This window comes from Pseudophryne corroboree, chromosome 3, assembly GCF_028390025.1.
Source record: "Pseudophryne corroboree isolate aPseCor3 chromosome 3, aPseCor3.hap2, whole genome shotgun sequence".
Taxonomy (NCBI): Eukaryota; Metazoa; Chordata; class Amphibia; order Anura; family Myobatrachidae; genus Pseudophryne; species Pseudophryne corroboree.
In genome coordinates, this window is record NC_086446.1 from 381,779,106 (window position 1) to 381,797,204 (window position 18,099).

Genomic DNA, 18,099 nt, shown 5'->3' on the forward strand with positions numbered 1-18,099 from the left:
TCCAGGGAATGTGTCCCTGCTATGTAGGTACAGTGAGTGATTAATTAATTTAGAAGAGCACTTTCTGAGTTCACCATTTTGACAAGTTTAGGTTAATTTCTGGTTCTCCTCCAATTTTAAGTTTCATCATGTACTGTCAATTTCTGGAGAACCTCTAGTTGGTGATCGCTGCTTAAAGCAGAACCTGTCACATAATTAATAAGTTGCAGTTTAGGAAATTCTACACACTGGAGGTGCAATCCAAATTTTGATCCGATTGTCTGTTTGGGCGTTATCATTCACGCAACGCAAGCCACACATCGATAATGACGTAATTATGTCAACCCCCTTTTCACCCCCTTAGGGGAGCTATATTAAATTTTAATTACGTCGTTTTCCTATTTTCCACCTGCAGAATACCTATGTTAAATTTCATCTTCCTAACTTATCGGGAAGTAAGAGAATTAGTGATGAGTCACTCAGTGAGTGAGTGAGGGCTTTTGCATTTTTGTAGTTTATTAAATTGTACACACTGGAGATGCAATCCAAATTTTGATCCAATTGTCTGTTTGGGCGTTATCCTTCACGCAACGCAAGTCACCCATCGGTAATGACGTCATTATGTCAACCCTTTTTTCATCCCCTTAGAGGAGGTCTATTAAAATTCTAATTCCGTAGTTTTCCTATTTCCCACATGAAGAATACCTATTTCAGCTTCCTAACATATCGGGAAGTAAGAGAATTAGTGATGAATCAGTGAGTGAGTGAGGGCTTTTGCATTTATATATATATATATATATATATATATATATATATATATATATATATATATATATATATATATATTATCTTGTCCCACCCCTCATACCTTGCGCCCAATGCAGAAACTGGTTAAACACATATTAAACACTGTCACATGCCAAATTGCTTCACATTGGAAATTGTCTACTCCTCCCTTCATTATTGGCCACAATTTAACACTTTCTGGTACACCTATAAGATGGAACGAATCACCTTGGATATACATGGTAGTACAGATCACTTCATGAAAGTCAGGACTCTATGGACTGCTACTTCCAGGCCATTCCCAGAATGCCAACGCTCTGAGCAGATGTCCTGCATTTACATACAGGATGGACTGTTCTTTATGCTCTCTCCCAAGCAGAAACTTTATGCTGTGAGCAGAATGTGTAAAACAAATATTTCAAATGTCATCAGTTCTTTTTAAGTGATATTTATATATGTATGTGTGATTAATTAATTTCACTTTTTAGAAAGTGACATTTATGACGGCAGACAGTCCTAGCGTTTGCTCTGTTTGATGAAAATCCTCGTGATTTATCTGTGTTTTCTAGCTTTGAACAATTCTGCATTAATTATTGTAATGAGAAACTACAACAGCTGTTCATTCAACTTGTCTTGACCCAAGAGCAAGAGGAATATCAGAGAGAGGGAATTCCCTGGAAACATGTGAGTATTGTCAGACTGTACAGTAATGCACCCCATCTACACACAAAGACCCATCATCAAGTAGTCTTCCTTGTCTGATAACGTCTACTGTTTTTCTCATTCCATAGATAGATTATTTTAATAACCAGATCATCGTGGATCTTGTTGAACAGCAACATCGTGGGATCATTGCGCTGTTGGATGATGCCTGCATGAATGTGGGGAAAGTGACAGATCCCATGTTCCTGGATGCACTAAACAAGCAGCTGGGGAAACATGCTCACTACTCCAGCAGGAAGGTAATGTTGGTGGATTAGGGAGAGCGATTGCGTAACAGTTTCATGAGTGTATCTATAATCAGTGTGCAGTGCACCTTCAATTAATGTTGAACGACACCTTATACCAGTGGACTAAACATACCTCAACACCGGTGGATGCAAAATCATCAGGAAAATGACACCATTTTTCCAGAGGTCATTGAATGCCCAGCAGACTCTGGTACAGTCCCAGAGTCCATTCACTGTATACACGGGCGAGAGAGGGGAGAGGTATGCACAGATACTTTACACGGACGGCCTCCTCTCTTAAAACGCCCTTGCACAGTTAGCTTGCTCCTTATTCTCCTTCGCCTCCTATAGAGTGTAGGTGGGTTACACTAGGCCAGAGGTTCTCAAATGTGGTCCTCAAGGCAATCCAGGTTTTAGGTATATCCATGGCTCAGCACAGATGGTTAATCAAATTGACTGAGGTGCTAATTAAGTCACCTGTGGCCAAGCATGGATAAACTTAAAATCTGGTACACTGGGGTGCCTTGAGGAGCGTGGTTGAGAACCTATGCATTGGACCACCTGGGAGTTACCGTTCCATAAATTTTATTTTAGTGAAATTTTTATTGTTTTCTTTTCTTTATTTTCTTTTTTGGCTTTATAAGTTCACTTATTTGAAATGGTGAATGATTGTGTGCATATCTCCTGTAAATGCTGGTGATGTCCTCATAGCAGACAGAGGGGTGTGTGCTTTCCCCCCCCCCCCCCCTGGTATCCCCCCAGCACACTAACAAATTACCTGTAACCATACCTGAACCTATCTGGTAATAGAATTTCAGAGACATGTTTAGCTGCTGAGCCGTGTCAAGGCTTCTCTGATATCAGCAGTTGTAACACTACATAATGGCAGTGCCCACATAGGGCCATGTGATTTGTCTACAGTAAGGCCTCATGATAAAGGCTCATACTAAAACGCATCCAGACAGAGGACTAACTTACCCGGGAGCCACCCCCAGGATCTTCCATTAGCACTACAAAGAACAGCATACCTTCCAAATACTGCTCCCATTCAGTGCCTTCTCATAAATGCAAACAGTGGCAGTTGCTCAATCATTCCTGGAGATAATTATATATCAGGTGCTAGAAAGGGGGAGGAGTCACAAACAGCAGACAGAGAGGGGGGGGGTTGCTTCCCCCCCCTCCCTTCCCCCCGGTATCCCCCCAGCACACTAACAAATTTCCTGTAATCATACCTGAACCTATCTGGTTATAGAATTTCAGAGAAATTGGTCGCATGCATTTGCATAGACATGTTTAGATGTCCTCATGGTCCTATGGGTCTAATTCAGACCTGATCGCAGCAGCAAATTTGTACTCTAATGGGCAAAACCATGCTGCACTGCAGGGGGGGGGGGGGCAGATATAACATGTGCAGAGAGAGTTAGATTTGGGTGGGATATATTGTTTCTGAGCAGGGTAAATACTGGCTGCTTTACCTTTACACTGCAATTTAGATTTCAGTTTGAACCCAACCCACCCAAATCTAAGTCTCTCTGCACATGTTATATCTGCCCCACTGCACTGCACATAGGCCCTCATTCCGAGTTGTTAGCTCGCTAACTGCTTTTAGCAGCATTGCACACGCTAAGCCGCCGCCCTCTGGGAGTGTATCTTTGCTTAGCAGAATTGCGAACGAAAGATTTGCAGAATTGCGAATAGAAATTACTTAGCAGTTTCTGAGTAGCTCCAGACTTACTCAGCCATTGCGATCAGTTCAGTCAGTTTCGTTCCTGGTTTGACGTCACAAACACACCCAGCGTTCGCCCAGATACTCCCCCGTTTCTTCAGACACTCCTGCGTTTTTCCCAGAAACGCCAGCGTTTTTTCACACACGCCCAGAAAACGGCCAGTTTCCGCCCAGAAACACCCACTTCCTGTCAATCACACTACGATCACCAGAACGATGAAAAATCCTCGTTATGCCGTGAGTAAAATACCTAACTTTTGTGTAAAATAACTAACCGCCTGCGCTCTGCGAACCTTGCGCATGCGCAGTAAGCGACTAATCGCAATATAGCGAAAATCGGCAACGAGCGAACAACTCGGAATGACCACCATAGTTTTGCCCATTAGAGAACAAATTTGCTGCTGTGCTCAGGTCTGAATTAGGCCCTAAGCTCAGACGTAATGGGTGCTGTCATGTACCAGTGTACACTATTATCTCTTGAAGAAATATGTCTCCAGTCAGTGGTGACTCTATAATGGGTGTTTGGTGCACACAGACCCCTGGGTCCAGAAACACTGCTTTAATTACCTACTGTCCACCGAACAAGCTTTGGAAATATGGCACTAGCGCCATATTTCTGAAGTAATCCACAGATATTGAATTTCACACTGCACATCCAGCGTGCTTTGTGAGGTCGAACATGTTTGTTTACATGTTGATTTATCTTTTGTTCATTGCACCTTGAGTGTGTATCACATCTCTGGAGCGGAAAATGGAAGTCACACAGAACTACGCATTCATTAAAACAACCTGTCTGTATCCAGGTTAGCTTGTGCATGTAAACACCTGCTCCTATGTAGCCTTCCTGGAAAAACTAGAACATGTATTTGCATCTATTTATTATTGATAAACTGCAGGTTTCTCTCTTTGTCATAGTACTATTCTAGCACTACAGCCAAATTAAAGCTACAGTGCATATCATCCCTACATGAACGGGTGATTAGAAAAGCCTTTGTAGCATTTTTACGTTTGTTGTGCTCCACAGACCTTGTGTTGGCCATAGACTGCATGATGACCCAAACGATGTGACGAAACTAAAAGGGCTAAACAACAGTTGGCATGATCGGATGTGTTTTGTAATTAAATCAAATGATCCCGACGGGTTTTCAGCCATTGTTTATTATTATATTATATGATGTCACAAGGGTTCCTTAGTCCTTACAAAATACATAAGCAAACCGTTAAAGGGAAAATGCAGCAACTAAGGTGTACAGTGATTTGCTTACACTTTAAAATGTGAATATAAGCAGGACCTTGAGGCCCTGGATGAGCCATGCTTCTTTGTAATGCATTGTATGTGGCTAAATTACCCCTATTGCTTTTATTGATATTTTTGCTATTTTGCACATACACGAAGTTTTGAAAAACTGAAGCTCTACTGCCTTTTCATTAGAGATGAGCGGGTTCGGTTTCTCTGAATCCGAACCCGCCAGAACTTCATGTTTTTTTTCACGGGTCCGAGCGACTCGGATCTTCCCGCCTTGCTCGGTTAACCCGAGCGCGCCCGAACGTCATCATGACGCTGTCGGATTCTCGCGAGGCTCGGATTCTATCGCGAGACTCGGATTCTATATAAGGAGCCGCGCGTCGCCGCCATTTTCACACGTGCATTGAGATTGATAGGGAGAGGACGTGGCTGGCGTCCTCTCCGTTTAGAATAGATTAGAGAGACACTTGATTTACTAATTTTGGGGAGCATTAGGAGTACTCAGTACAGTGCAGAGTTTTGCTGATAGTGACCACCAGTTTTATTTATAATCCGTTCTCTGCCTGAAAAAAGCGATACACAGCACACAGTGACTCAGTCACATACCATATCTGTGTGCACTGCTCAGGCTCAGGCCAGTGTGCTGCATCATCTATTATCTATATATAATATTATATATATCTGTCTGACTGCTCAGCTCACACAGCTTATAATTGTGGGGGAGACTGGGGAGCACTACTGCAGTGCCAGTTATAGGTTATAGCAGGAGCCAGGAGTACATAATATATTATATAGTGAGTGACCACCAGACACACAGTGCAGTTTATTTAATATATCCGTTCTCTGCCTGAAAAAAGCGATACACACAGTGACTCAGTCAGTCACATACCATATCTGTGTGCACTGCTCAGGCTCAGGCCAGTGTGCTGCATCATCTATATATATTATATATCTGTCTGACTGCTCAGCTCACACAGCTTATAATTGTGGGGGAGACTGGGGAGCACTACTGCAGTGCCAGTTATAGGTTATAGCAGGAGCCAGGAGTACATAATATTATATTAAAATTAAACAGTGCACACTTTTGCTGCAGGAGTGCCACTGCCAGTGTGACTAGTGACCAGTGACCTGACCACCAGTATATATAATATTAGTAGTATACTATCTCTTTATCAACCAGTCTATATATTAGCAGCAGACACAGTACAGTGCGGTAGTTCACGGCTGTGGCTACCTCTGTGTCGGCACTCGGCAGCCCGTCCATAATTGTATATACCACCTAACCGTGGTTTTTTTTTCTTTCTTTATACATACATACTAGTTACTGTCACGAACCTCGGGCAGCGGCGACCGCGCTTGTCCCTGCGGGTGGCCTGGTCTGCCCGGCGCCTCTCTTCCCCTGTCAGTCTCCGGCTTCAGCGGCGGGTCGGCGCTGCTCTCCGGCGGCTTCCCGGAAGCAAGGGCGCCGCCATCACAAGCAAGGGCAAGGAGGCGGAGCAGGTCTGACGTCACCTGCCTGCTCCGCCAATCAGGCTAGGGCGGGGAATTTAAAATCAGATACCAGGCAGAGATCCGATGCCTGAGTATCTTCGTTTCTCCTGTGGAAGCTATGATCCAGAGCTCCCTCGTCCCTGCAAGCATCCTGTGCTTCCAAGCATCCTGTCCCTGCAAGCATCCTGTGCTTCCAAGCATCCTGTCCCTGCAAGCATCCTGTGCCTACAAGCAACCTGTGCTTCCAAGCATCCTGTGCCTACAAGCACCTCCGTGCCTCCAGTTACCTCCGTGTCTCCAAGCACCTCGTGCCTCCAAGCACCTCCGTGCCTCCAAGCACCTCCGTGCCTCCAAGCACCTCGTGCCTCCAAGCACCTCGTGCCTCCAAGCACCTCCGCGCCTCAAGCACCTCCGTGCCTCCAGTTACCTCCGTGCCTCCAGTTACCTCCGTGCCTCCAGTTACCTCCGTGCCTCCAAGCACCTCCGTGCCTCCAAGCACCTCGTGCCTCCAAGCACCTCGTGCCTCCAAGCACCTCCGCGCCTCAAGCACCTCCGTGCCTCCAGTTACCTCCGTGCCTCCAGTTACCTCCGTGCCTCCAGTTACCTCCGTGCCTCCAAGCACCTCCGTGCCTCCAAGCACCTCGTGCCTCCAAGCACCCCGTGCCTCCAAGCACCTCCGCGCCTCAAAGCACCTCCGTGCCTCCAGTTACCTCCGTGTCTCCAAGCACCTCGTGCCTCCAAGCACCTCGTCCCTCCAAACACCTCGGTGTCTCCAAACACCTCCGTGCCTCCAAGCACCTCCGTGCCTCCAAACACCTCCGTGCCTCCAAGGGTCTCCCAGCACTCCCTGTACTCCCAGTACCTCAGTGCCTTCAATACCACAGTGTCTCCAATATCTCAGTACCCCAGCCTTCATTATTTCTACAAGTCTTGTCTTACAGGAGACCTACAAGAATTCCTCTGGGCCTCCCGCCTGCCGTCTTAGTTCTGCATAAGGAAGACCTACATCCGGCCATCTCTACTACGACCCAGTGGCGGTTCCTCTTCCCGGTCATCGGAAGAAGCCCCGAGTCCACAACACTCCCAAACCAGGTCAGTGATAGTATACTCAGGCCACATGGACTCGGGGGATCGGAACACGGACTCTAGTGCCATCCAGAACCTGGCTTCTCGAGTGCAAAGTCAGGAAGCAGCACAAGGTCAGGTGATGCAGTACCTCCAGCAGTTGTCCGGGCGTCTGGATCAGATTCAGGCGTCTCTGGCCTCAGTAATTCCGGCTCCTGTTCCAGCAGTCGCACCAGTTGCCGTTGCCAGCAATGTTCAACCATCGGCCGGTGTCACTCCACGCCTTCAGTTGCCTACTCCGTCCCGCTATAATGGGAATCCCAAAAATTGTCGTGGTTTCTTGAACCAGTGCGAGGTACATTTCGAGCTACTTGCACACAACTTTCCTACAGACCGGTCCAAGGTAGCATATATTATTTCTCTGTTGGAAGGTTCTGCTTTGGATTGGGTGTCTCCATTATGGGAACGATCTGATCCCATGGTTTCCAACTACACCAACTTCATCTCGTCCTTTCGAAGGATTTTCGACGAGCCCGGCAGAATGACCACTGCTTCTTCCGATTTGCTCCGTGTTCGGCAGGGCGCCCGTTCCGTGGGCCAGTACGTGGTTCATTTCCAGACCATTGCTTCCGAACTACGCTGGAATAATGATGCCCTGAGAGCTGCCTTCTGGAACGGTCTTTCCGACCGGCTGAAAGACGAGCTGGTTACTAGAGATCTGCCGGATCCATTAGAAGATTTGATTTCCCTTTGCGTCAAGGTGGATCTTCGGATGCAGGAGCGTGGAAGAGAACGTAACCGTTCGGATCGTTCCAGGTTCCGGAATCCTACTCCTAGGCCGGTGGCCTCACCTAGCTCAGATGAGCCCATGCAAATTAACCGCTCCCGACTGTCTCCGGAAGAACGACAGCGTCGTCGTGAGGGTAAACTCTGCCTTTACTGTGGAGCCGCAGATCATTTTCTTAAATCTTGTAAAGTCCGTCCGGGAAACGGGCAGACCTAGCTTGTTCCGGAGGAGTCAAGCTGGGAGTTACGACAAAAGCTTCTCCAACTTCGGACTGCTTGCTTCCAGTAACTCTAGTCTCCAATTCAGTCTCCAGGTCTTGTGAAGCCCTATTGGATTCCGGAGCTGCAGGGAACTTCGTTTCTTCCTTCTGTGCCCAAAGTTTGGGTTTAAAGTTACGGCCTATCGAGCGGCCAATTTCACTGACGGCTATCAACGGGACTAGAATTTCCAAAGGTCTCATAATGTGGCGCACGGGGCCAGTTAAGCTGCGGGTCGGGGCTCTACATCAGGAAGATTTGGAACTCTTGGTAATCCCAGAAATGCCCCATGATCTGGTTCTTGGAATGCCTTGGCTGAAAAGTCATAACCCCCACATCGATTGGAAGTCGTCACAAATTCTGTCCTGGAGTTCCTTTTGTCACACTAATTGTCTTACTCCTGTTTGTCCGCTCCGTGTTACCTCCAAAACGGATGAAGAGCACATTCCGGAGGCATATCAAGGGTACAAGGACGTATTTTCGGAACAAGCTGCTGACCTGTTACCACCTCACAGGCCTTGGGACTGCCCTATTGACCTTGTCCCAGGGAAGACGCCACCTCGTGGTCGCACATATCCTCTGTCTCTTCCCGAGACTCAAGCCATGTCGGAGTATATTAAGTCCAATATGCTCAAGGGATTCATTCGCCCCTCTTCCTCCCCTGCTGGTGCAGGCTTCTTTTTCGTGAAGAAAAAGGACGGGGGGTTGAGACCATGCATCGACTACCGCGGCCTAAACGACATTACTATTAAGAATAAATACCCCTTGCCACTAATCACAGAGTTATTTGATAGGGTTCGTGGTGCCCGCATTTTTTCAAAACTCGACTTGAGAGGAGCTTATAATCTTATACGCATCCGAGAGGGGGATGAATGGAAGACTGCCTTTAATACCCGAGATGGGCATTACGAATACTTGGTGATGCCGTTTGGTCTTAGTAATGCTCCCGCGGTTTTCCAGGGATTCGTCAACGAAATCTTTCGTGATATGCTGTATCAGAGCGTTGTGGTATATCTGGACGACATACTGATTTTTTCCAAGAATCTTGTCGAACACAGGACTCAAGTCAAAGAGGTGCTACACCGTTTACAAGAGAATCATCTCTACGCCAAGCTTTCCAAATGTACCTTTGAAGTAACATCTATTCCGTTCCTCGGTTATGTCATCTCGGGGACAGAGCTTCGCATGGATCCGGAAAAGTTGTCGGCCATTCGTGATTGGACTCAGCCTCTTTCCCTGAAAGCAATACAAAGGTTCCTGGGCTTTGCGAACTACTACAGGAAATTCATTAAAGGTTTCTCCACCATTGTTGCACCCATTACTGCCCTGACGAGAAAGGGTTCTAATCCTAGTTTGTGGCCTCCGGAAGCCATTGTAGCTTTTTCTCGCTTAAAGTTAGCTTTCACGACGGCTCCAGTTCTCCAACAACCAAATTTCGAGGAACCCTTCTTCTTAGAAGTTGATGCATCTTCAGTCGGGGTGGGGGCTGTCCTCTCCCAGCATTCCTCTGATAAGAAATTACATCCGTGTGGCTTCCACTCTCGTAAATTCTCTCCAGCCGAACGAAATTACTCTATTGGAGACCAGGAACTCTTGGCAATCAAATCTGCCTTGGAAGAATGGAGATATCTTCTAGAAGGGGCTAAACATGTGTTTACCATCTACACGGATCACAAGAATTTACTGTACATCAAATCCGCACAATGTTTGAATCCTCGCCAGGCGAGATGGGCACTTTTCTTTTCCCGATTCTCGTTCATTATCAAGTACCGTGCCGGGACTCTCAATATTAAAGCAGATGCGCTTTCCCGTTCACAGGTTCCCACAGACGAGGATGAACCTCCGGAGCGGGGTTTAATTCTGAATCCAGTTTCTGTCTCTGCTGCTTTAACTACTCCAGCTCCTCCTCCTGGAAGAATGTCCGTACCAGCTAGATTCCGCCCAGGAATACTACGGTGGGTCCATAACTCCAAGTTTTCCGGTCATCCCGGCGCTCAGAAGATGTACAAGTTTCTGCAAAGGTCTTACTGGTGGAACACCATGAGGAAGGATGTACAAGATTGCGTTAATTCATGTCCCCAATGTACACAACATAAATCTCCTCGTCTGCCTCCTGCAGGGTTACTTCGTCCTCTGCCTATCCCTGTGAGACCCTGGACTCACATTTCCATGGACTTCATCACTGACTTGCCCTGTTCCAAGGGTTGCAACACCGTTTGGGTTATCGTTGACCGTTTTTCGAAGATGGCACACTTTGTGCCCTTGACTGGTCTTCCGACAGCACCGAAACTGGCTCTATTGTTTATCCGAGAACATTTTCGTTTGCATGGGTTGCCACAAGAGATTGTTTCTGACCGTGGAGTACAGTTCACCGCCAGGTTTTGGAAAGCCCTTTGTTCAACTCTACACATTAAACTTAAGTTTTCGTCGGCTTATCATCCCCAAACAAATGGACAAACGGAACGAGTCAATCAAGATCTAGAGACTTTTCTTCGGTTGTATCTCTCTCCTTCACAGGACAACTGGGTGGAGTTGTTGCCTTGGGCGGAGTTTGCCCATAACCATTTGTTTCATTCTTCCACTGGGGAATCACCATTTTTCGTCAACTACGGGTTCCATCCCCGTGTTCCGGAATTTCCAAGCCTTCCGATAATAGAGGTTCCTGCTGTAGCGTCCACTCTACGACACTTTGGACAAATTTGGAGAAAGGTTCATGCTAATCTTAAGCAGGTTTCTGTTCGGTACAAGTTCTTTGCAGATAAGAAACGGCAAGCCGCACCTCAATATAAAGTTGGGGACAGGGTATGGCTGTCCACACGGAATCTCCGGTTGAAGGTGCCCACCATGAAATTCGCTCCAAGGTTCATCGGTCCTTACCCTGTGCTACAAGTCTTAAATCCTGTGGTCTGTAAACTGGGTTTGCCTGCCCATCTTCGCATACCTAACGCCTTCCATGTTTCTCTACTCCGTCCCCTCATACTGAATCGATTCCACTCAGCACTCCCAAGGCCAACGTCCGTAGTGGCAGAAGCTGGAGCGGAGTTTGAAATCAAAGCTATTCTGGACTCTCGTTATCTTCATAAAAAATTACAGTACTTGGTGGACTGGAAGGGTTATGGACCTGAGGAGAGAAGTTGGATTGGGGCTACTGAAGTAACGGCTCCTCGTCTGATTCGGATCTTCCACTCCAGACATCCGACTAAGCCCGGGAAGTGTCCAGGGGCCACTCCTGGAGGAGGGGGTACTGTCACGAACCTCGGGCAGCGGCGACCGCGCTTGTCCCTGCGGGTGGCCTGGTCTGCCCGGCGCCTCTCTTCCCCTGTCAGTCTCCGGCTTCAGCGGCGGGTCGGCGCTGCTCTCCGGCGGCTTCCCGGAAGCAAGGGCGCCGCCATCACAAGCAAGGGCAAGGAGGCGGAGCAGGTCTGACGTCACCTGCCTGCTCCGCCAATCAGGCTAGGGCGGGGAATTTAAAATCAGATACCAGGCAGAGATCCGATGCCTGAGTATCTTCGTTTCTCCTGTGGAAGCTATGATCCAGAGCTCCCTCGTCCCTGCAAGCATCCTGTGCTTCCAAGCATCCTGTCCCTGCAAGCATCCTGTGCTTCCAAGCATCCTGTCCCTGCAAGCATCCTGTGCCTACAAGCAACCTGTGCTTCCAAGCATCCTGTGCCTACAAGCACCTCCGTGCCTCCAGTTACCTCCGTGTCTCCAAGCACCTCGTGCCTCCAAGCACCTCCGTGCCTCCAAGCACCTCCGTGCCTCCAAGCACCTCGTGCCTCCAAGCACCTCGTGCCTCCAAGCACCTCCGCGCCTCAAGCACCTCCGTGCCTCCAGTTACCTCCGTGCCTCCAGTTACCTCCGTGCCTCCAGTTACCTCCGTGCCTCCAAGCACCTCCGTGCCTCCAAGCACCTCGTGCCTCCAAGCACCTCGTGCCTCCAAGCACCTCCGCGCCTCAAGCACCTCCGTGCCTCCAGTTACCTCCGTGCCTCCAGTTACCTCCGTGCCTCCAGTTACCTCCGTGCCTCCAAGCACCTCCGTGCCTCCAAGCACCTCGTGCCTCCAAGCACCCCGTGCCTCCAAGCACCTCCGCGCCTCAAAGCACCTCCGTGCCTCCAGTTACCTCCGTGTCTCCAAGCACCTCGTGCCTCCAAGCACCTCGTCCCTCCAAACACCTCGGTGTCTCCAAACACCTCCGTGCCTCCAAGCACCTCCGTGCCTCCAAACACCTCCGTGCCTCCAAGGGTCTCCCAGCACTCCCTGTACTCCCAGTACCTCAGTGCCTTCAATACCACAGTGTCTCCAATATCTCAGTACCCCAGCCTTCATTATTTCTACAAGTCTTGTCTTACAGGAGACCTACAAGAATTCCTCTGGGCCTCCCGCCTGCCGTCTTAGTTCTGCATAAGGAAGACCTACATCCGGCCATCTCTACTACGACCCAGTGGCGGTTCCTCTTCCCGGTCATCGGAAGAAGCCCCGAGTCCACAACACTCCCAAACCAGGTCAGTGATAGTTACGAGTATACTATCTCTTTATCAACCAGTCTATATTAGCAGCAGACACAGTACAGTGCGGTAGTTCACGGCTGTGGCTACCTCTGTGTCGGCACTCGGCAGCCCGTCCATAATTGTATATACCACCTAACCGTGGTTTTTTTTTCTTTCTTTATACATACATACTAGTTACGAGTATACTATCTCTTTATCAACCAGTCTATATATTAGCAGCAGACACAGTACAGTGCGGTAGTTCACGGCTGTGGCTACCTCTGTGTCGGCACTCGGCAGCCCGTCCATAATTGTATATACCACCTAACCGTGATTTTTTTTTCTTTCTTTATACATACATACTAGTTACGAGTATACTATCTCTTTATCAACCAGTCTATATATTAGCAGCAGACACAGTACAGTGCGGTAGTTCACGGCTGTGGCTACCTCTGTGTCGGCACTCGGCAGCCCGTCCATAATTGTATATACCACCTAACCGTGGTTTTTTTTTCTTTCTTTATACATACATACTAGTTACGAGTATACTATCTCTTTATCAACCAGTCTATATTAGCAGCAGACACAGTACAGTGCGGTAGTTCACGGCTGTGGCTACCTCTGTGTCGGCACTCGGCAGCCCGTCCATAATTGTATATACCACCTAACCGTGGTTTTTTTTTCTTTCTTTATACATACATACTAGTTACGAGTATACTATCTCTTTATCAACCAGTCTATATATTAGCAGCAGACACAGTACAGTGCGGTAGTTCACGGCTGTGGCTACCTCTGTGTCGGCACTCGGCAGCCCGTCCATAATTGTATACTAGTATCCAATCCATCCATCTCCATTGTTTACCTGAGGTGCCTTTTAGTTGTGCCTATTAAAATATGGAGAACAAAAATGTTGAGGTTCCAAAATTAGGGAAAGATCAAGATCCACTTCCACCTCGTGCTGAAGCTGCTGCCACTAGTCATGGCCGAGACGATGAAATGCCAGCAACGTCGTCTGCCAAGGCCGATGCCCAATGTCATAGTACAGAGCATGTCAAATCCAAAACACCAAATATCAGTAAAAAAAGGACTCCAAAACCTAAAATAAAATTGTCGGAGGAGAAGCGTAAACTTGCCAATATGCCATTTACCACACGGAGTGGCAAGGAACGGCTGAGGCCCTGGCCTATGTTCATGGCTAGTGGTTCAGCTTCACATGAGGATGGAAGCACTCAGCCTCTCGCTAGAAAAATGAAAAGACTCAAGCTGGCAAAAGCAGCACAGCAAAGAACTGTGCATTCTTCGAAATCCCAAATCCACAAGGAGAGTCCAATTGTGTCGGTTGCGATGCCTGACCTTCCCAACACTGGACGTGAAGAGCATGCGCCTTCCACCATTTGCACGCCCCCTGCAAGTGCTGGAAGGAGCACCCGCAGTCCAGTTCCTGATAGTCAGATTGAAGATGTCAGTGTTGAAGTACACCAGGATGAGGATATGGGTGTTGCTGGCGCTGGGGAGGAAATTGACCAGGAGGATTCTGATGGTGAGGTGGTTTGTTTAAGTCAGGCACCCGGGGAGACACCTGTTGTCCGTGGGAGGAATATGGCCGTTGACATGCCAGGTGAAAATACCAAAAAAATCAGCTCTTCGGTGTGGAGGTATTTCACCAGAAATGCGGACAACAGGTGTCAAGCCGTGTGTTCCCTTTGTCAAGCTGTAATAAGTAGGGGTAAGGACGTTAACCACCTCGGAACATCCTCCCTTATACGTCACCTGCAGCGCATTCATAATAAGTCAGTGACAAGTTCAAAAACTTTGGGTGACAGCGGAAGCAGTCCACTGACCAGTAAATCCCTTCCTCTTGTAACCAAGCTCACGCAAACCACCCCACCAACTCCCTCAGTGTCAATTTCCTCCTTCCCCAGGAATGCCAATAGTCCTGCAGGCCATGTCACTGGCAATTCTGACGAGTCCTCTCCTGCCTGGGATTCCTCCGATGCATCCTTGCGTGTAACGCCTACTGCTGCTGGCGCTGCTGTTGTTGCCGCTGGGAGTCGATGGTCATCCCAGAGGGGAAGTCGTAAGCCCACTTGTACTACTTCCAGTAACCAATTGACTGTTCAACAGTCCTTTGCGAGGAAGATGAAATATCACAGCAGTCATCCTACTGCAAAGCGGATAACTGAGGCCTTGGCATCCTGGGTGGTGAGAAACGTGGTTCCGGTATCCATCATTACTGCAGAGCCAACTAGAGACTTGTTGGAGGTACTGTGTCCCCGGTACCAAATACCATCTAGGTTCCATTTCTCTAGGCAGGCGATACCGAAAATGTACACAGACCTCAGAAAAAGAGTCACCAGTGTCCTAAAAAATGCAGCTGTACCCAATGTCCACTTAACCACGGACATGTGGACAAGTGGAGCAGGGCAGGGTCAGGACTATATGACTGTGACAGCCCACTGGGTAGATGTATGGACTCCCGCCGCAAGAACAGCAGCGGCGGCACCAGTAGCAGCATCTCGCAAACGCCAACTCTTTCCTAGGCAGGCTACGCTTTGTATCACCGGTTTCCAGAATACGCACACAGCTGAAAACCTCTTACGGCAACTGAGGAAGATCATCGCGGAATGGCTTACCCCAATTGGACTCTCCTGTGGATTTGTGGCATCGGACAACGCCAGCAATATTGTGTGTGCATTAAATATGGGCAAATTCCAGCACGTCCCATGTTTTGCACATACCTTGAATTTGGTGGTGCAGAATTTTTTAAAAAACGACAGGGGCGTGCAAGAGATGCTGTCGGTGGCCAGAAGAATTGCGGGACACTTTCGGCGTACAGGCACCACGTACAGAAGACTGGAGCACCACCAAAAACTACTGAACCTGCCCTGCCATCATCTGAAGCAAGAAGTGGTAACGAGGTGGAATTCAACCCTCTATATGCTTCAGAGGTTGGAGGAGCAGCAAAAGGCCATTCAAGCCTATACAATTGAGCACGATATAGGAGGTGGAATGCACCTGTCTCAGGCGCAGTGGAGAATGATTTCAACGTTGTGCAAGGTTCTGATGCCCTTTGAACTTGCCACACGTGAAGTCAGTTCAGACACTGCCAGCCTGAGTCAGGTCATTCCCCTCATCAGGCTTTTGCAGAAGAAGCTGGAGGCATTGAAGAAGGAGCTAAAAGGGAGCGATTCCGCTAGGCATGTGGGACTTGTGGATGCAGCCCTTAATTCGCTTAACAAGGATTCACGGGTGGTCAATCTGTTGAAATCAGAGCACTACATTTTGGCCACCGTGCTCGATCCTAGATTTAAAGCCTACCTTGGATCTCTCTTTCCGGCAGACACAGGTCTGCTGGGGTTGAAAGACCTGCTGGTGACAAAATTGTCAAGTCAAGCGGAACGCGACCTGTCAACATCTCCTCCTTCACATTCTCCCGCAACTGGGGGTGCGAGGAAAAGGCTCAGAATTCCGAGCCCACCCGCTGGCGGTGATGCAGGGCAGTCTGGAGCGACTGCTGATGCTGACATCTGGTCCGGACTGAAGGACCTGACAACGATTACGGACATGTCGTCTACTGTCACTGCATATGATTCTCTCAACATTGATAGAATGGTGGAGGATTATATGAGTGACCGCATCCAAGTAGGCACGTCACACAGTCCGTACTTATACTGGCAGGAAAAAGAGGCAATTTGGAGGCCCTTGCACAAACTGGCTTTATTCTACCTAAGTTGCCCTCCCACAAGTGTGTACTCCGAAAGAGTGTTTAGTGCCGCCGCTCACCTTGTCAGCAATCGGCGTACGAGGTTACATCCAGAAAATGTGGAGAAGATGATGTTCATTAAAATGAATTATAATCAATTCCTCTGCGGAGACATTGACCAGCAGCAATTGCCTCCACAAAGTACACAGGGAGCTGAGATGGTGGATTCCAGTGGGGACGAATTGATAATCTGTGAGGAGGGGGATGTACACGGTGATATATCGGAGGGTGAAGATGAGGTGGACATCTTGCCTCTGTAGAGCCAGTTTGTGCAAGGAGAGATTAATTGCTTCTTTTTTGGGGGGGGTCCAAACCAACCCGTCATATCAGTCACAGTCGTGTGGCAGACCCTGTCACTGAAATGATGGGTTGGTTAAAGTGTGCATGTCCTGTTTTGTTTATACAACATAAGGGTGGGTGGGAGGGCCCAAGGACAATTCCATCTTGCACCTCTTTTTTCTTTTCTTTTTCTTTGCATCATGTGCTGATTGGGGAGGGTTTTTTGGAAGGGACATCCTGCGTGACACTGCAGTGCCACTCCTAGATGGGCCCGGTGTTTGTGTCGGCCACTAGGGTCGCTAATCTTACTCACACAGTCAGCTACCTCATTGCGCCTCTTTTTTTCTTTGCGTCATGTGCTGTTTGGGGAGGGTTTTTTGGAAGGGACATCCTGCGTGACACTGCAGTGCCACTCCTAGATGGGCCCGGTGTTTGTGTCGGCCACTAGGGTCGCTAATCTTACTCACACAGCTACCTCATTGCGCCTCTTTTTTTCTTTGCGTCATGTGCTGTTTGGGGAGGGTTTTTTGGAAGGGACATCCTGCGTGACACTGCAGTGCCACTCCTAGATGGGCCCGGTGTTTGTGTCGGCCACTAGGGTCGCTAATCTTACTCACACAGCTACCTCATTGCGCCTCTTTTTTTCTTTGCGTCATGTGCTGTTTGGGGAGGGTTTTTTGGAAGGGCCATCCTGCGTGACACTGCAGTGCCACTCCTAGATGGGCCCGGTGTTTGTGTCGGCCACTAGGGTCGCTAATCTTACTCACACAGCTACCTCATTGCGCCTCTTTTTTTCTTTGCGTCATGTGCTGTTTGGGGAGGGTTTTTTGGAAGGGCCATCCTGCGTGACACTGCAGTGCCACTCCTAGATGGGCCCGGTGTTTGTGTCGGCCACTAGGGTCGCTTATCTTACTCACACAGCGACCTCGGTGCAAATTTTAGGACTAAAAATAATATTGTGAGGTGTGAGGTATTCAGAATAGACTGAAAATGAGTGTAAATTATGGTTTTTGAGGTTAATAATACTTTGGGATCAAAATGACCCCCAAATTCTATGATTTAAGCTGTTTTTTAGTGTTTTTTGAAAAAAACACCCGAATCCAAAACACACCCGAATCCGACAAAAAAAATTCGGTGAGGTTTTGCCAAAACGCGTTCGAACCCAAAACACGGCCGCGGAACCGAACCCAAAACCAAAACACAAAACCCGAAAAATTTCAGGCGCTCATCTCTACTTTTCATATGGACTTTCTCATAGTGTTGTTACTTCCAGCAGAGGGAG

The 18,099-nt window shown here is 48.3% G+C and overlaps 1 protein-coding gene across 5 annotated transcripts in view; it reads left to right on the forward strand.

The window, feature by feature from the left end:
* MYO1D (myosin ID) overlaps positions 1-18,099 on the forward strand; it is a 341,746-nt gene that overhangs the window by 260,023 nt on the left and 63,624 nt on the right. For all 5 annotated transcript variants that reach the window (XM_063959995.1, XM_063959994.1, XM_063959998.1 and 2 more), the window contains 2 exons: positions 1,335-1,449; positions 1,557-1,727. In XM_063959995.1, coding sequence (XP_063816065.1) covers positions 1,335-1,449; positions 1,557-1,727 — 286 coding nt within the window. The remainder of the gene's footprint in view (positions 1-1,334; positions 1,450-1,556; positions 1,728-18,099) is intronic.